The sequence below is a fragment of the Plectropomus leopardus genome, chromosome 6 (assembly GCF_008729295.1).
Source record: "Plectropomus leopardus isolate mb chromosome 6, YSFRI_Pleo_2.0, whole genome shotgun sequence".
Lineage (NCBI taxonomy): Eukaryota > Metazoa > Chordata > Actinopteri > Perciformes > Serranidae > Plectropomus > Plectropomus leopardus.
The window spans coordinates 32,930,693-32,951,345 of NC_056468.1; the positions used below are offsets into that span (position 1 = coordinate 32,930,693).

General features: G+C 39.1%; 1 protein-coding gene across 1 annotated transcript in view; it reads right to left on the reverse strand.

Moving 5' to 3' along the window:
• The window catches only part of npffr2a (neuropeptide FF receptor 2a), a 31,936-nt gene extending 11,502 nt beyond the window's left edge, over nt 1–20,434 (reverse strand). The window contains exons 1-2 of the mRNA XM_042488402.1: nt 20,274–20,434; nt 10,110–10,444 (exon numbers count right to left, since the gene is read on the reverse strand). Coding sequence (XP_042344336.1) covers nt 10,110–10,437 — 328 coding nt within the window. The 5' untranslated portion in view covers nt 10,438–10,444; nt 20,274–20,434. The remainder of the gene's footprint in view (nt 1–10,109; nt 10,445–20,273) is intronic.
• Nucleotides 20,435–20,653: the final 219 nt, after the last annotated feature.

A 20,653-nucleotide genomic window follows, 5' to 3' on the forward strand; every position in this document is an offset into this window, starting at 1 on the left:
GCTAGCTAACTATAATAGCAGTGATAGAAATGTCAGTTTTAGATGGAGGAAAGAAACCATTACCTCATCAGTTTCTTTGAGGAACAGCCGTGTCTGTATGACATAAGCTTGAAATGCATTTCAGAGCTACTGAAAATATGTGTTACAATGTCAAACCTGTTACGAAGAGAAAGTGTACATACGACACTGGTTAAATTGTAATAAATATTAGGTGTTAAAATGTCAAAAGGGGTGCCGTCTCAATGACAAAATTCTTCTTTTTGTAATCAGCACTGATATGACGTTTTACAAACTATCATTTTTGGCAGTGCTTGGCGTTGATGGTGGCCAAAAGCTACGCGGCTACCGCCACTCATGCAAGGACGTAGGTATCAACAGTAGCTAAAGCAAAGCACCAGAGAAAGCGGCTCCCTTCTGCCCTGTGATTGTGTCTAAGTTTACTGTTCTTCATTTTAACAAGTAATTGCAGGAATTTTTGGGCTGAACCACAATAACGGGGCCTGCTCTGTAGACAAGAGTCAATGTGAACAAAAACAATTTATTGGGTAAATTTGGTTTGTTTCCTGTTTCAAATTAGAGATCCATGTTTCAAATTAAAAGCCCCCTAGCTCTCATACACGTTTCAGTCGTACAATAGGTTTTAAGAAACTAATATAGCTCACGTGTTGTTTAACAAAGAGACAATCTCAAAGATTTTAGTCCTTGTTGATCTGCCAACACCTTAATTTCTGGTTGTAACAGAAATTGCAGTTTAATGCTACAGGTCACAGAGTTCCAGTGGCAGCACAACAAGCTTGTTGTTTGAAGAAAAAAGTAATTGGCCTTTCCCATCATTCTGTGAGCAGCCTAACCTGATTTCATGCTGCACACGACGTGCCTCTGCAGACAGCAGGACACTTAGCACTTTACTAAATTAGAGGTGTGCAGTCTCCGGCAACTTTTCCACTAACACAACATGGTTACTGCTCCTTCTCTTTTCATTGCTCCCTGCAATATTTTAAACTGAATCATTGTCACTGAATCAAAAATTCCAAGAAATGACAATTGTCTTGTTTTGTAGATGCATTTTTGATGAATGATTGTGGTTAGCATAAAGCTACCTGAAAAACACATTGAATTTCATGTGATTACTTTATAATAAAAGTCAACTTGTGTAGAACTAGAAATTATGCAAGTTGAATTAGATTTAGCTATTCAATACGAGTATTTGACGATTCATTTCAGGCTTAGCTGGATGTTTAGTGTAGCAGCTATTAGCTCAGGGTATGAAGGTGTAAATACTTGTGAAGGCATCTGAATGCAGCACAAGAAAAGTGAATGTTGATAATGTTTCACAGGGTTAATGGAAGTTTATTTGATTGAAATCTTACAAATGAGTACTTCACATAGCAGAAGTTTGTAAGTGTAACAATATAGTCCAATTATCCACATTAGCCTTAAAAGCAAATTTGACGACATTATAAACATTTTGGGTGACACTGTTGCTTTTATCTCCTTGTTAAGATGTTTCTTTTATGTGCTTTGCCAATTGCAAGGGCCCAGTAAGCATTGATGGGAGATACAAAAGACCCATTATGGTCCATTAAAGCATTATTCCCTGTTAACACCCTAATGTTGCATGAGATGAAAGCTTTCTGTGGAGAGACAATGGCAGATTGTTATTTGTCCAGTCTTTAAAGAGCTCTCATAGGGTTAAAGGGGGGACTTGAATCACTGAAGCCACACAGGCAGAAACCTGACAAGAATTTTGAAAATCTAATCATGGTTTTTGATCAACAACAAAAACCACAAAGACATATCACGTCACTGATAGACATGTCACGACGATTTTGTAATCTTCTATAAAATCACATTGTTTATGGCACTGAAAATGCCTTCCAAAACACTGCTCCCTCTGACCGGTGTGCAGTATAGAGCTGTACACTCAGCAGCACTGTCCTGTTATAGTGTGATTCATGGCCCTGTCTGTTGTCATGTCGGAGCGTCTCACTCCCTGCAGTGGAAACGCACTGCACAGCATGAGGCTGTCATCATAAAGCTCCCTGGAAGGGATGGTGGTAGACTGGTGATGAACTCTGCTCGTAGTCTGATTGACTGTGTGCATTTTATTACAGCTGACTGAGTTCAGTTTTCATCTCTGTGACACAAAAAAGTCGGTCACCATTGCTCTCTGAGTCTTTCATGTCTCTCTGCAAAACCTGACTCAACTTGACCCCTTTTTATTTTACTTACTGCAAGCAGCACTTTTTCTTTTACTCCCACTCTGCTCATATTCAAGAAGTGTTACGCTGACTGCTGTGCCTTCAGCAGGCTCTCGCTTCACAGGAAAATAGTGCTGTTGAATTTTTGTATATGATCCTCCCTGTGTCTGATTTGCCTCCCGGAGGAAGGTCCATCTTCCCTCATTGCTCAGATTGGTTGGATGATCAGCTGTAGGACAAACCGGAGTACTACCATCTCAGCGGATTTCCAGTCAACTGGAGTGAATTATGCAGTTCTCCACTCAGTTGTACCACATAACACACTTGGGTGGAAAAAACAACAAATTACTGTACAACAGACAGCAGTAAATAGCAAACTGGTGAAGGTTTAAGGGTCTTCTTAAGTCACATTTGTAATATGTAAATGCTTTTTTCATACCTCCAAGCTATCGATAGCCGAGGGCGGAGGTATAATGTTTTTGGCTTGTCTGGCTGGCTGGCTGTGAATGCAATATCTCAAGAAGGCCTTGAGAGAATTTCTTCAAATTTGCAAAAACAAACGCTTAGGTTGAATTGATTAGATTTTGGTGGTCAAAGGTCGAATTCACTTTGACATCGTCATTCTCATTTTGTGAGCGCGATATCTCAAGAACACCTTGAGAGAATTTATTCAAATTTGGCACAGACGTTAGAGTGGACTCAACGATGTGCTGATTAGATTTTGGCGGTCAAATGTCATACTAGGCAGGTCTCCATTGCAGATTTGTGCAAAACTTAAGTGATGTTTTTTGAAATGTTGATAAAACACAGTTGCGAGGTGAGTGTTTCCATTGAGTGGTGTTATGCAACTTCTCCTCTTGTGTTAACATTTCAAGAAGCATGGAGATCCATTTTCAAAACACTAGTAGGTGTATTTATATTTGCAGCCACCACACCAGCCATCCTTATTTTCAGTCAAAGGCGATATAGGCATATTATGCGAGCAAAAATGAAAGGCGAGCCCCTTATATGTAGGAGCTGCAACATATGAGGGATTTCTGGGAGGTGACGATAGGAATTCAGAGGATAGTCCACAATTTGGGATTTAAACTTCCAGATGATCCCCTCAACTTTTAGTTGAGTTATGTGATGCAATAACACCTCTTGAAGCGCCTGCTGCATCATGTTCGAGGGAGCCAGTTCCTACCGACAGGCACATAGCCATACCATCATGTGACCTATAAAAGGCCTTCAAGGCCAGCGGCCTGTTTCACCAGCTGTGCATAAGTTCTCTCTTAAGTTAGGATGCAAAGTCCACACTAAATGTCAGTTAGTCTGATAATAAAGCTGTGTGGATGTTTGATTGACCCACAAACAACTGACTTTCATTCAGAGTTCACTTCCCATGTAGATGAAATGGGTTTTTTTCCCCACACCTTACCATGTACCTCTTTTGCCAGCACCAAACCATCTGTGAATTTGTGTCCTTTGCCTAACCATCGTGATGGGCGCAGTTCATTGTTGTGTAAAGATAAGGACCGTGCTGCTATCATCCCACCATGTGTGGAGTGTAAACAGCTAATGCAGAAGGACAACTAAAACATCATAAGTGGATGCAGAAGGTCACTGACAGAGCATGTGACGAGTTTGGATGAGATTGTGTTGGGTGCAAATGCCAAAATTAAGTTATAGTGTTAACTTACACACAGCTGGTGCAACAGGTTTGCATACACAGTGTCCAAATGTCCACAGTGCATCAATATTGATGCACACTAGCTAAAATCGGAAAAGCATCCCTCTCAAACAAGAAATGGAAAACGGATGGAGCTGTCTGTTCCACAAGTATTTTCGTTATTTTCAATTAGCACTTGAAAATGCTCACTTCAGGCACTGCAACTCATTTCATCTGTTTTGTTGAATTTTGGGAGGAGGCAATGGGGTAAATAAACAGAAAAAAATCAACACAATCAGGATATCATCATGTAGCTTCCATCCAAATATAATCATCTCGAATTTTAAGTATTCACATCAGATCAACTTTGATTAAATATTCTTCAAAATGGCGTCTTAATGAAGCCCTGCGGTGCTGTTCTGAAACCTCACTGCTTGAGTGCTCTCTAGATCAATGCTTTTCTGATTTCTGTTTGTTAGTCTCTGCACTGACAAGCTCTATCCCCGTGTTGGGCATAAAACAGACACACGGTGTCTTTTGATTAGATTCATGACAAACAGTTGAATGTCTAAAACTGATTTTTTAGCATCATCACATGGGCAAAGTTTCCGATAGGACGATATCAATGGTGATGCCATTCAACACTGGTACTAATTGCATTTACAAATACTTTTTATTCAGAATTCATGAAAATTTATGTTCCACAGGGGTTAAGCTATTCACATGTTAATGATACAAAGTGAGGTTTCCTCCAATGTCAGATTTCCACACATAATACCTCATAATCTAATGGGCTCAAAATCATTGTAGCATACCAGTGCCTCATGGGAATAAGCCATTATGGTTTTAATAACACAAAACATCGTAACCCCCCATTGGCTCTGAAAATGGTGAAATCAGTCATATTTTGTTCATTTTACTGTGGTTATGTGTATGCATCAGCAACAGAACAGAAAATGAATTCATAAATGTATAATGTAAAAGTAATTTACATTTTTTCCCAAACAGTGTCACCCTTTATGTTATTTCATGTATATTAAATCAGGTGTTGTACTTTCAATTGAATTGTATTCTCGCCCTTCATACATAATATAGTTAATAATAAGTCTCCTCAAAGTGCAACTGAATTCTAGATGCAGAGAAAGCATCTCTTCAAAGGTCTCTTTCAAGACACATTGTAAAGTATGCATTATTGATGTTTTTCTACCAAGGAACATTTTGTTTTGTGCTCAGGAGGTGGAGATTTCTTGCTCTGCACTCTGAACAAGTCAGATATGAACAAACTTGCAGGATCTCTACTTTTTCCACACTTATGCACCGTACTGAGTTCTTTCCACACCTCTGAATTAATTTCCATGAAAAAATGGAGAGCCTGACAAAACAGTGAAGCAGATGTTCGCCGATGTTGTTCTCTGCTAATGAGATTTTTTTTTTATTATTTCTAATGAAACTTTGCATGATTTTAAATGTTGTAATCTTATGCAAAGTTAATAAGCTTTCACTCTTGCTGACTTCTGGTAGCTGCAAGCTGTCCATGATATTTCAGGATTTAAATCTATGTTATGTCATTGTAGCCAGGATTTAATCACACAGAGCACTCTGCCAGCTGGATATCTCTGAACTCCATGACATGTTCCTGATTCACACAATGATGACTGATTTCTCTGCTTTTACTGCACTTCTCAGGAGGCAATGGGTGTATTGTTTGTTGCACCCATTTTTAAATCCTCTCCGGAGATGAATAAGGTACTTCAGGTGATCCACACAATCTTCACAATCACAGCTAATTATTTTTCATTCAGTTGACATTCTTATGGTTAAAAAAAGAGAGGAGGTTTACTTTGATATTATTTTCAAGCTTGTCCTCCACACCAGTTTAGTTCCAAATCGACCCCCTCTTAAAAAAGTTTATTATCTTCTGAAAAACTGATAGTTTTGAGCTTAGGTAGTTGGGATGTAACTGGAACCCTTCTGAATTATTATGTCTGGTTTTTATCTTTGCCAGAGTATACCTGAAGGGATCATTTGTTTGATTGTGTGAGTGTGTGTCTGTCCGAAGCTAATCCCACAAACTAATGGACCAATCAGCCTGTTACTTTGTGTGCACATTTATCACTGTATGCTATAAAACCTCTTCTGGCTGTGGTGATGCATATTTTTGAAAAACCTGTTTTATAGCATCATTAACTGCTCTCAACAGGCGGCTAGGGGCTGTAAGTTTTCAAAATTGGCTTTGGGGAAAACATTAAACCTTACCGTAGTTGCAATCCACGTTTTTGCCTTTGTTGCAGCTTTTTTGTAACATAGGGTATAGATTTGTTTCAGTGCATTTTATTGAGATAATAAGGTGTTGGGTTGAATACTAACTTAAAGAAGAGGCCAGAGCAAAATCTGAAACAAAATTATTAAAATATATTAACAGCTCATCTCCACAGCCTCAGCATGTGAATAAGTTTGCTCTGATAAGCAGTGATGCAGTGTTTATATGCAGGGCTTTTATTGTGAAAGAAGCAGAGCTAACACACTGCCTCTGCCACAAGACGGTCAGTACTGCAGCACCTTTTAATCATACGCGCATCTGACAAATGGCTTAGGAGTAGCAGAGCATGACATTTTAGTGCTGCAGAGACAGCCTATTCTCACTCTGAACTCGTCATATAGCGCCGCTCAGTCAGTGCCTTCAGTGTACGAGCGTGATGCCAAAAACTACCTTCAGTGTCCAACCAGCTTGACAGTTGGACGTTATCATACACTGGTGGATGGCGGGGTGACACCAGGCGCATCTACATGCAATGTGCACAGGCGGCATCACTTGACGTGGCCCGACACAACCGGTTGTGTGCACACGAAATGCTGAAGGACAGCGTCACGTAATAATGCTGCCACCCTGGATCATGCTGCTTCATCCCACCACTGTTTGTTGACATCACAGTGATGGGCTGCATCATCCCAGCATGACGTAATTACACAATCCAAATTGTTGGCATCACTCCGAGACTCAGCATTGTTTTTTATTGAATCAGTATTTTGCTACAAACATTTACTCACCAGTGTAGCAGAATGCCTTCTGAGATTGACTTGCCAAACCGACAATATACCCACATTTGGTGTTTGGCAGGTGTTTATTTCAGATCCGTAAGGATCCGTAAAGTACCTGAGAGGACCAATACCAGCAACCGCAGCTTTCTACGATATGGCTGCGATCCGGTTTTGTTCTGCCCTCTGCAGGACGTCATACCACCTGTGAGGGCTGAGCATTTTGCCTGCCTGATTTTGAAGACTTGCAGATTTTGCTGATTTTGTCATTTTCCCTTGATATTTGTCCTTCTACCATAAATAAGTAAGTAGGCTAGGTATTTTTTTTTTCATTATTTAAGTTATATATGTATTTATCTTCAATTTAGTTGTGCTGTAGCTTACAGAGAAAGTTAATACCATTGAAAGTCCAGATATGGACGACATAGACAAAAGATTTTGGCTGTGTCTCATGTATTAAAATATGTTCATCCTATCTTTATTCCACATACAGTGCCTGTTAACAGGAGAAATCGCTCTGCCTTGTGTAATGTGCCATAGCCCCATCAAAAAAGGATGAGACTTGTATTTGTAGTTTCTGTGAAACCTCTGAAACACAGCGCGCTGGAATTACAAGAATTGTCTGGAGTGGCTGCCATCAGCTCAGGGGAGCCTTGCAGAAATCTGCACTCTACCCGACTTTTCTAGTTATTTTTTAATTTTTTTTACATTTTTTTTTTTAAACTGAAAAGAGGAATTCATTGCAGCTTCTGCAGACAGTAGTTGACATGACAAATCTGAACTCTTAGACACTATCACTCGCCTTGAGTATCGCTCCTGTGAGATTTGCATCATCCAAAGCCAACTGTCAAGTCCAATCAGCACAATGTGGAAAAAGCCCCGGTCTTATTCATTCATGGAGGGAAGTCTGTCCGACTCCCATGAGCCTTTACTACTTCTGATCACAGGCCATGGAGATAATGATTCCATGATTTTGTCATTCAGTGATCATCTCAAGGTTCGCGTGGCATGGGATGGCCTTCAAGTACCTCTTAGTAGTCCAAATTAATGCTAAAGTGAAAAACAAAGCAGCCCTGCAGAGAATGAAATAATATCAGTGGCTGGGGAATAGGGAGCAAGGTTAATCAAAGGATTTACAGGACTAGCAGTGCTGAAAAGCTGTAAAGCTGTGATGTATCATTATGCAGCAAAAGGCAGAATTATTGGTTAGAGGAAAATTAGAGATGCTATTTTGCCGCATACCGTAGATCTGTACACTAATTGGGACAAAAAAGTGGGGGAAAAAAGACCTGAGGGTGGCAGTAGAGGAAAATCAAAATGGCTTATTTTCTGCACAGTGGTCCTGTTAGGATTTACAGCTCATAAGGCTCAGCTCTGCTTCTTCAAACTTGCCTTTCATTAATCCAAGCCGGAATTTGCCACTTTTTCTTCAACATCCACAAATCTCAGTTGTACTTCAAATCGTCTTCCATGCCTATCTTGCCAAAATTAGCGCGTGAACGCAGGTTTTTCAAACATTGGTAAACCTGCTTAATATGGACAATTGGCTGCATTCCTGCTGCCAGTTAACACTGCTGCAGCACATCAGTCTGCCTTTCTGTCAGCTGGCATTTGTGTGGGATGTTTTGTTGGTGTGTCTGTGCGTCATCACAGACCAGCAACAGGACAGGTTAACAGTAGACAGCAGGAGGTCTTTGAAAACTTTTTAGTGGTTTCTTTTCTTCCTGTATAAATTATTTATTCAGTCTCTCTTTAAAACAGGGTGCAGACTAACATAGAATAACAGTTGAGCACAGCTTGGGAGGAGACGGACTGTAACCAGTGACGGTGCGTCATTGCATCTCGCCAGTTAAGAGGCTGAAATTACCGCGTTCACCTGGGTGTTGTATTCTCATCGATGCCAGTTCGATAAAAAACGGTGGCTACTGCAGTGTCATTTGACCCAGGTGTAAATGCCTCTCATACCTATTCCCATTGCATTAAAAAGCCAGATGTTAGCAGGTGTTTATGGGTTTATGTGCAGTGGGAATGAGGCTTTAGACAAAGTTGCTGTTAAAGTGCAATGCTACATACTAGGCTTAGACAGAATGTAATATTTCATGCTTTCATACCTTTCAGAAATTTCACCATGGTACACAGTATGTGATGGTAGGACTGTGTGTCGCTAACAACCCCACCCACCCTCCAACAGCAACTCTCAACTTTTCAGACGAAAAAATTCCCCAAAAATGTTTAAGAGTATTATTCTCACACCTGTTTCCCTAATTAAGGGACAAAATACAAATGTACACCCTTTGAGTTCAGCTTTCTCTCGGTGATGTTAGACTGACGAGCCTTAATTGCCTCATAAACTCATCATAAAACACACTTCATTCAAACCCAACAGAAATATGACCCCGAGGCTGAGAAATGGAGATCAAATGGTTAAATTTAGCAGTGTTGATTAAATATAAATCAAGATTCTGCTACTGAGTATCTTTTTTTTGCTTTGAATGTTTGAAGAATTCGGTCAAATTGATGAGTTTGCATTACATCACCCACCAGGGGGAGCTTTTATTGGTCTGATGTGGCGCTGTGCATTCTGGTATTTGTAGGTTTTCTACCTCTTGAGCAAAAGCAAATGCCACAGTCTGTCTTCTGTTTTCTCTGGTCATCTAGTACCAACTTAGATAGTATTTGTGATTTTCTACAGCATGGAGATCCTGGTTTTATGGAAGGGTCATCTTTCAAGCAGACAAATACTTCTTTAAGTGTGTAAAAAAGTAGTTGTTTGAGACGTTTCCTCGATTCCACAAATGTCACCCTACTGGCGGCACTTGACAAAAAGTCTGAGACTAACTCATGTAATTTGGATTCATCGCTATGAGTACCATGAATGTCTCAACCAAATTTCAGTCTAATTCACCTAAAAGTAGTTGCATTTGGGTTATAGATTTTAGGTATCATGTTGTGAGATTAATGTAAATGTTGGAAAATCTGGCCCTTTGGTGGCACTTGATGACATTAAACTCTTTCAGATTCACCCTCTGGAGACCATGAATGCCTGTAAAAAATGTTGCAACAATCTATCCAGTACTTGCTGGGATATTCAGTCTGGAAATGATTGAAACAACTAACTGACTGATAACAAAAGAACAGCCAGCTTAGCTTAAAATTCCTTTTTTTGACATGTTAGACACAAAAACAACACAATGAAAGCTTGAAATTACTGTGCTGCTCACCTGTAATTATGTTGTCCAGAAGCGTTGTGGGCATGCAGAAAATCCCAACCAGGAGATCACTCACAGCAAGGTTTAAAATAAACAAGTTTGTGACAGTCCGCATGTTTTTGCTCCGCAGGACAATGAAACACACCACTCCATTTCCCACCATGCACACGAGGAAGATGAGCAGGTAGGAGACGATGAAGATGGCTGCTGTGGACGGCTGATGCAGGTAAAATCCAACATATGTGATGTTGTTCCTGGGTATGATGGGCTCCAGGGAGGAGTTGTAAAATGTCCAGTTGTCATAGAGTTGAGTCGAGTTGTTCTCAAGTCCTTCGCTCATTTTAAACCTAAAAAATGAAGGATAGGCAGATGACTTCATGGTGAATCAGCTTACTTTCTTATGCAATTTCAAAAAAGTATTGAAGGCTAGATAATAGTTTCAAAATTGCTTTGACTGTAACCTCATTGCTTATTCTACTTAGTTTTAAACTTAAGAAAGAAAAAGATTTCTTGAGCAAAAAATAAAACTTTGAAATGGAAAAGTAATGCTTTTTTATGCATTAATATAAGCAGAAAACTATTTTTCTATCATAAATTCATCAAATAATGGAAACAAGGTACCAATGACAAAATGCTGTAGTATGTATTCTGTATACTTGTAGCTGGGTTATATTAAGTACATGGAAACACATGCAAGTGGAGAGAAACGTATTCTGTAGTTTAAATTGCATTTAGATTGTTTTTTGCCACTTGGGGCAGCGGCTGTAAGCACCACACTGACATCCTATCATATTATAAGGTCGGATTGGCAAACACGAGCAAACTGGTCACACATTCAGCAGTTTGACATTTCTACTCATTTGCAGTCATGTTTGTGTCAACCTGATAAATTGTAAGTCTTTGCACACAATTGTGTCTCCTAAGCTGATAAATTCTCATTTTTATTTACTTGGTAGTTTTTATGCTTCTGTGCTGACGATAGCTGAAAGCATTTTGTTTTCAGGTTGTCTGTCTGTTCCATTGTTGTGAACACGATATCTCAAGAGCCCTTAGAGGGAATTTCTTCAAATTTGGTACAAACCTTCACTTGGACTCAATGATGAAATGATTTTTTGGGTCATAGATCAAAAGTTAAGGTCAACGTGACTTCATCTTTCTGATTCTTGTGAACGCGATATCTCAAAAACACCCTGAAGGAATTTCTTTAACCTTGACTCAAATGTTCACTTGGACCCAAGGATGAGTGATTTGATTTTGATTTGACTTGGTGAGTAGATTTTGGTGGTCATAGGTCAGAAGTCAAGGTCATTGTGAGCTTGAATCTGTTACACTCTCATGAATGCCATATTTTGCAAATGCCTTGCGGGAATTTCTTCAAATTTGGCACAGATGTTCAATTGGACTTAAGAATGGACAGATTAGATACTGGTGGTCAGAGGTCACCGTGACCTTACATACATGGCCATAACTCAAGAATTCCTCCACTAATTATGACAAAGCTTTACACACGTCTAATGTCATATAAGGATGAAGTGAAACATTTTTTATCCAAAAGATCCAAGATCAACTTCACTGTGACACCATAATGTTCTGCATAAAACACGTTTCTGGCCATTACTAAACTTCATAATTTAGGAACAGAAAGTGAGACATTTGTCAGCTACTGAATTGGAGACACTCATCTTGGGTGTCCACCTTGAAAGTGTACCGATTGTTAAGGTCTGTGCTGCTGGGGTAGTTATTCTAGTTAACGTTTTTTGCTGTTGATGTTGGGCAGGTAGTGCATCGTGACTTTGTTATAGCATTTTCACTGAAAACTGTTTTCTGCTGCAACTGGAAATAACACTGATTAAACTGTAAAAATAAGCCATAAAACAGTATGTACTAAAGTCCACAGTAAAATTCAAACAATGAGCTAAAAGACACTTAAATACTTTGCAAAACTCCAAAAAACTGCAGTCTTGAGATAACTCACCATGAGAAACCTATTTCACATTTGGCCCGTTTGTAATATTACCATTAAAATAACTAAAATATTAAGTTGCGCAGCTAAGTTTAGTTCCAGTACATGTATGACGTAGTTGCAGTTTGCATAATTTATCATATCACCAGCGCTTTTATGGAAATCAGACACAACCTCAGCTCTCCACACACACATTCACTTTGTTCTTTCATGATAAAGCATAGAAAAGAGCATTTATTGAGATGACAGTTGCTTACAATGTGTGTTGTTCGATGTATTTCAGACTTTACTTTATTTCCAGATGAAGTGCTGATGGTGTGTGTCCTTTACTCAGTCTTTCATGTCATAATCTGCTTATTAAACCTGTTGCAGCTCTAAGTTTGATTATCAACTAGTGGTGTGCCATATCATATTGTCCACGACAATACTGGTGCAATTTACAGCTTTACAGTAACAATAAGTGTGGCTGAAAACAAAATTGCAACTGAATCTGCTTACAATTAACAGATTCAGTGAAAAAAATATCAGTAATGGCTGTAAGGATGTATAGCAATTTGTGAGACCATCACATTGCCTAAAATTCTTGGTCTAAACCTGACCAAGCCCGAAGCCTCCCAGGCCCCAAGATCATCACATAGCCCCCTCCCAAAAAACCTACCTGCTCACACACAGACCCTAAAAGCACTAGTCGGCTTCTTACGCCTGGGACACAGCGGCTGTGCGGAAAATGAACCAGTTTGGTGGACCACCAACTCTCTTTCTTTGTTTGTGGCATGTTAGGGCGACACGATGCACCCATCCGAAGTTCTATTCACCTCATCATATGGCCATTCATGGGCAGGGATGTATGCCAATTGCTGACTAGCTGGAGCGAGCCATCAGTTAATGACTGACTGGCATTCAGGAACATAGCGGACGTGTCTACAATCAAATCCGAGTTTTCCGAGTTTAGGTTTTTAGTACCAAGGTGATTTATGTGCAAATCTACTCACAGAATTACCAACATTACATGAATGAGACCCATTGTATGTAGAGCACCAGATACACCGTGACACCTAGTGGTGGAGAGAAGATAAAGGACTGCAAACATCAGGCTGGGAGAAAGATCATGTGGAATAACGGCATGCTTTTTGCATTTAACTTTGTGAATTAAGGATTTATTTTGAGCAAACTAAAGTTGGTGATTGCTGGAATAGCGTACTTACTAGATTACAAGAGTGACCAAGACAGTTTGAATTTTGTTTCTTTCGAGTTTGAATGAAGTGTGTTATATGATAAGATAACACCTCTGTCTCTAACGGCTGTTTCTACAGTGCACAAGTCTTTAGCTGTGGCATTATTTAATACCTGTGCAATTATAGAGATTTGCATGAGATAAATGTAGCTGTAGTGATTATGACTCATGCTCGTTATGTCTGATTGTAACTGCATGTAATCATGATTGAATATGTGGCAGTGCTTGAGGACAATAGTGGAATTTAGCTGAAAGAAAGCATATATATTACCATTCATGTCGACCTTCAGGGTAGATTATATGCTTCTCTGTTACCTTTTCTGAACAAACTCTACTCTACCTGACGCCAACAGAAATACCTCTAAGTACGAGACATTGCCAACAGTGATGAACCTCACAGTTGGTTAATCGCTCTTTAGGCTTAGTGCTCTCCGCTTTGTGTGAATGAGCTGAACAAATGTGAATAAAACATGATGAGCTAATGGGAGGCATGGGGGGCTAATTGAAGGAACTGAATACTTATAAATTTTGAAAGCTGTTTAAAGTGCATCCAACTCTGTAGGGTTAATCACTTATTCATAGAGGCGCAGATGTGTCCTGGTGGCCTACGTGGGATGTTTTGTATCTGAGACCGTGTATAATAATTAAAGCTACTTTTGAAGGCGGGCTGAGGTGAAGGTAAACTGAGTTATGGCTGTAATTATAAGCTAAAATATATGAGATTTTTCTCTGGTGCTCCAAACAAGCTTACTGCATGCATGGTGAGATTCTCTTTCTCTTTGCTGTCTTTTGAAATCTCACATGTGAGATGTGACCTGATCTCAGAGAGTTTTTGTTTTTCCCTTAAACAAGAACCCTCACTGTTTATTTCACTCCATTAATAAATCAAACTGTTCCCGAAAGATGCCTAAGAAGCTGGGATGACAGTCGAGCAGGAGCCTGTTGCAACAGCTCCTGTAACTTTCAGTGTATTTTGTATTTTTTGAGACATCTAATTGCATTGATTTAACCCCTTAAAACTGGACTGATATCACTTTTCTACTGTTGTATTCAGATGCTTTCACCAGTATGGAAATCCCTTGAACCTCAAACAAATTGGTTTGCTTTCTTTTGAAAACATGAGGGAAAAAGGCCATGAGTAACTTGGCAAGAAGTGTTTCACAAGTTGGAGGAAATAAGCAGTTATTTTTTAAAAAGCCAGGGAGACACATCCAAAAACTATACATATAATTATCATAGTCATGTATGAAATTATTTTATAGATTTTATTTTTAAAAAAAAATTCAGGTCAAATCCTTTTCTTTTCTTTTTTTTTTCTTTTTTTTTTTAATCAGTGTAATTTTTTTTGGTACTTTTTACTCTTTTTTTCCTGCTTTTTTGGTAAAAGTTAAACATCACCTTCTTACCATGTTTTAAAAAGAAATCAAGCCAATTTGCCCAGGTTTCAAAGTGTTTACTCAGCTGAGATGTTGATCACAGTCCGTTTTCTCTGAAACTCCAAACAAGCCCGCTGCATCCTCGGGACACGAGTTCATGATGTTTTTTTGTTTTTGCTTGGAAATTCTGCACGTGGGCAACATAATATAAAATCTAATAACTATCTAAAAGGACCTCAGAAACTGAAATCTGAAATTCCCAGAAAAAGGATCCTGGCTAGATTCACATTAAACAATATTGCTGTGGACTTACAAACTGCTTTTTGACTTTCTTCTGAATAAAAGGCCTTCAGAAAAATAATACCCTAAAAACAATTAATGCTGCAGACACAAGCAAAAGTTGCCAAAATGACACATTTCTCCTTTCTCCTTCAGCTTTTTCTCCTGTCATTCAGACAGTTAGAAGAATCCCTGTGCCACCTTAAAACGCGACTTGTGTGACTGTATTCCTCTAGATTTATGACGTGTGAGACAGCTGATTTTTTTGTTCTTACCACTGAGCGTATGTCGGGGAATCAGAATCGTTCTAAATTGACACGGTTTGCAATCAGTACGCTGCCACGCCTCCATTTCTCTATATAAGAAAACACCTGAAGGTGTTTCATGGAGAAAGCTGTGAAGTTTGTTCTACACACACATCAAAGCTCTGACACACTAGTGCCGGACTATCAGGGAGCATCCGTGAATGCAATGGCAGTCGCAAACAGCTGATAAGGCGTTCATCACTCTCTTCAAACATGTTCAAACGTAGCTTTCTGGAGATGTGCTGTCCTTTCTGAAGGCACAGGCTGCAATATCTCCCAGCAAGGTTTTATATTTTAAGACCTGTTTTGAGGTAGAGCTAAGTCTTTAAAATACCCTATCTTGCCCCTTAGTAACAATAATAATGATTATCATTTAAAATTGGTTTGAGTAGCCATCTATACAGGCAGATTTAATAAAAACAATTAGCACATTTGCATGCACACAAATATTCAACTCTTGTTCCCAGTGTGACAATATTCTGAATTTTATCTGGTTTGTGTAAACAGCATATTCTCTTTGGATGTTCCTAATTAGGCCTTGATCTGAATTTAGCATTTTCCAATTAAGACATGTGGGATATGCTGGTATTATCCAGATTTAAATGCTTTATTTAGACAGCACAATTGGAATATGCACATCAGTTGGGTTTTTACTGCAGTTTGCAACGCACAACCTCTTGTCTGTTTATGATCAGCTCTCTATGTTGTCATGGAAATGTTGTTAACAAACTAACACAGCAACAGTTTGCAAGGCTGGGGTAGAGATGCATGCCCAAAAGTAGAGTCAATATTTCTGGTCGGAAGATGAAACACAGCTAATTTTAGACATTATTACAGGAGTTGGATATCAATAGGTTTTTGGATATGCAACGTTCAAGGTTATCTTTATCTTTCCCAAGGGACAAATAAAGCCAGCAAGCACAACCATCAAGAAACAATACATACAATATGCAAAACATTTATTCTGACAAACAATGATATACTGCCAAGTCATTGCAGGTCATAAATAGCAACACAGAGGAGTGAAAGAGCGAGGCTGTGTTTGCACAGTCAAAAAAAGTCCATCATCGATTGGGAACTTTGAATTTTGGGGACGTTCTTTTTTAGTAGAATATACATTTTCTTTCGCCATGCTCAGGGAATTTTCTTGGAATAAGTGCAAAAACATGAATATTTTGTGCATGTAAATGTACACCATAAATTCCAAAACGCTTATTTTTTTATTACATTCTCATGTAGTCCATTTTCAACTAAGACTGGTTTTTATAGCCGAATATTTTAATTACGTCAACAACAGATGAGGGTGGAAGGGCACAAATAAGTACATGCATCAGTAAATTCTTAAGAGTAGAGTCACAAAGTACGAACAACTTCAGTTAAAAAAATATTTGTGAATCCTGATTTGTGTGTTAAACGTTGGTACGCACGGTTTATGCACAGATTTGTGCATATGCATTGTTTGTGAATGATGCCCCATGTGGTATTATACCACATTTAATCCATTTCTGTTCGTCTTTATCTTTATAGCCTTTATGTCAGATGTGTTGAACATGTGGTGAAGGATGGTCTCAGTTGACATATTCCTGATTTAGCATAAAAATTTTGATTCAATTCTTCATCTGTCTATAAACAGCTTTAAACCCTCTAAAACTGAAAAGAATTTGCACGTTCCTTTGGGTTTAAATGGTCTACTAGTTAGAGCTGAGCCTTGAGCATCGGAGATTTGAGTCACCAGTTGGAGACCCCTCAGGTGACTGAGATAGCTTCAAGTTGAGCAGGCGTCTTTTGGGTTTTGCTTTTCTGCTTATTTTTGCAAGTCAGTGTGCTGTGCTGTGTACTGCTGGAGACTTTTTTGGCCAGCAGACTTCACTGTGCATTGAGCGCTCTTGATTTTCACGCTACTTTGATACAGAGCTGCGTGGTGAATATTCAGCTTACAGCAACTAAATACAACAAAGTCCCTTGCTTTTGTCTGATTTTTAGTGCTGGTAAAAAATGTTTCACATTTACAACTTTTTGGTAGCTCCATTTTTTTTTTTTTTTACACTAAATTACATGAATGCCGCTGTCACACTGAAAGTCCCGTGGAGCCTGTTCAAAATTTGAAACATCCAAATCTGATTCAGCTGGCATAATTCTGATTCAGGTACAGCCCTACAGCTAGTGTAACTGTGCCTACAGATGCTTGAGCTTTGCCTAACTTATATTTTTAGAGAGTTGCAAAGTGTCAAATTGGTGATTTTTGGTGTTTAGGTCACTGGCAAAGCATACGCCTAAGAGGCAATGTGATAAATATACCAGTATCTCTTATTATATTACTTTTAGTCCAACTAAACCCTAGTTCTGTATAAATGCGACATGTAATGAGCTTAATCAAATGACATTCTCCCACACAGCACAGTCTTGCTAATATTTCAAAATCGAATTCTTTCTCCTTAATCATGTTTTATTCATAAGATTCAGACGATTGCTGCCACAGTCCACTGACGGTTGTTCATCTTTCACCCTCAGTCGGTTAAAGTGAGGAGCAGTTGTTTGATGAGAAGAAGAATGATTGTAGTGGTGTGCGGTAGGTCTTGTTGTCTCTGAATGTCAGTGTGAGGGTTTTAATAGAAATCATTAAAGGTTCAAAGGTCCTCTCAGAGGTTTTATCCACCCTGAAATGAATAACACATGAAGGAGATGCTTCATAGCTTACATATTTGCCTTGTTCATGCTCAATTTTAAAGCGTTGAAACCTCAGCACTACTGTCCAGATTAAGGTGTTCCTATTTTTTATTAGTCACAAGCAGCATAAGAGCCATTTTAGCTCAATATGTCAGAGCTCATGTAATCCTGGTATTGTAATCACTGAGGAAAATGTTTTCAGTAAGAACTCAATCCACATATGATATGGATTAAGATTATCTGTAAACAGTCAGTTTATCATACGTCACATTGCTGCAATATTTATTATGCAACATTATGCGGTAGATGACCAGCTGTTTTAACCCTTTGAAACTGGAGCAAAAAGGCTAGATTTCCCTAAAAAAAGACCTCAAAAAGGTGTTTAAAAAAACAAACAAAACACCTTTTTTGTAATATTTTCAGTAAATAATTAAGATAAACATAAGTATAGTTTTCTATACATTTCCCCTTCATCTTCATGTTTCACAGTTTGGGGGACATTTCTTGCCAAGTTGCTCATTATGTTTTTTTCTGTGTTTTTGACAGAAATCAAACCAATTTTCTCAGCCATTTTCTCAGCTCTAAAGTTTAAATGCAAGTGAACGGTGCCTGAATTCATTACAAGAAAGCTAATGTCGATCCAGGTGTTAAAGGGTTAAAAATGTGACCAATTGAATGGTCCACATAAACCACGTTCTGCAAAATATGACAGATATGGCACTTTATGAGATTGAAATTTGCTTTTTTTTTTTTTAAAGATTTAGCTGTGTAGGTTAAAGAGATAAGAAGGGACTTTAACCAGTTAAATCCTCATAATTTAAACCTTTTCCACCCTGTGAAATTATATTCTTTAAATAACTATACAATATCCTGCTCATTAATAATCATAAAAATAAAATAATCAAAACAACGGACAAGAACAGCCTCTCTCAGCTTCATTATGTCATGATGTTATAACGCTACTTCAGTCTTACTGATATTAGCAGCTTATAGTAGATTACACTGTCCAGATGTCCCAATGATGGCACAACATGAGTTTCGAGCTGAGCTTTAACTGTTCATTTATCCCACTACTCATTTAAACCGTTCCCCGAAGACGCTTGAAAACTTTGCTAGGTTGCACCGCTCGAGCGGCAGCCTGTTGCAGCAGCTCGTTTAACTTTTATTCTTGCATCTAATTGCCTTGACTTTATTTTTACCTCATTTTAAGACTGATACAAACACTCGTACACCATTTGACATCAACTGCACTGCAACTTTAAAGTGCATTTAATGTTACACACTTTCATCGCGTATAGGCATTACACAATTCTACATGTACAGGAAAAAGTCTCGCTCTTATTTTTAATCTTTCTCCATTCACAACTCGTCAAATACCAACACAAAAATGTACCTTTCTTAGCAGTATAATACACCACCGGGCAGCATCAGTTTAAACTTTACCCATAATTACAGCGTAATATAAGGAGCTGGACAGGAGGAGTGGAAGATGGGTTCACTTCCCGTATGAATCCTGAGCAAGTTTGATATTCCAGGTAACTTCCTTTGCTGCATGCAAGAAAATAACCAATTACAGAATATATGGATGCTGTATTTTTCAAGGCTACACTGGGCACCTCCACTTCCAGTCGCATAATGGAAATGATCAGGGTTGGAGACCAGTGAATGTACTCTCATTCAAAGTCCAGAGATATTTTATTGAAAACAAACCACAATATGTGTATTTCAAGGTTTTTTTCTTCAGTATTGTTGTTCAGCTTGTGCCCAGACTCCCCTCAGATTCAGCCCTTAGCCCCCAGAGACCTGCATGTACTGTAGCTACGCCTCTGATAAAGGCGCACAAATATGAATTCTAACAACAAACACGACCTGCGCCTTTGGATGAAGGTGAAGACCAGAGACTATATGGATGTGCATTTTGTGCCATCATTGCGCGCGTAGCAGTCACTGCACTCCACCTGCGCTGATGGAGAATGAACGGTTCACAGTCAGGGCTGTTTAACTTCTGATTGCTTTCTTCTGTTGGCAACTTTGCGCATCAAATTGCGCGATGGATGGCACTGAATGCAAACTTGGGGGAGCTGACTGCGCAAAAACACGCATGACTGACCACTCCTGAACAAAGAAGTTTCTGTTTCCAAGTGCATCAAAGCGGAGAAAGCTGGCTGGACAGAGACAAGGACGGAGGAGAGGACGTGCGCGCTCCGATACGCTTGAGTTACTGACCTTATGAGCGCTTAACGAGCTTTGGCTACATTGGGTCAATTTTTATCTTAAAAAAGCACTTGTTTTTAAAAATTAATTTTACACATAAATACCCACTTTTTTACGCGAATAAACTAATTGTCTTACCTCGGTTTATTTCAAATCAAGCTGACTGTGTCCTCCGAGAAAAGTAAAAAAAAAAAAAAAAGTCCACTTTCCTCTGAATAAGACATGCGTAGATCAAATAGAAAGAGGATGCAAAGACAGAGCATGAGAAAAAGAAAGAGTCAAGCTCCGTGCCTCGCTGGGTTCAGTATCAGTCCGGTTTCATATGCGTCGCTCCAGCCTTGGATGCGCTCAGCCCGCCGCTCAGAGCGCAAGTGGAGGATTTACAAACGGAGCCGTCCGTATTTGGTGCCGTGACGTCGGGGTGAAGGGGGAGGGATGAGAGCTTGATGCTCTGATGGCTGTGTGATGCGCTCCGTGATCTCTCCCAGCTGCTGTCTCTGAAATGTCAAGAGTCTGCT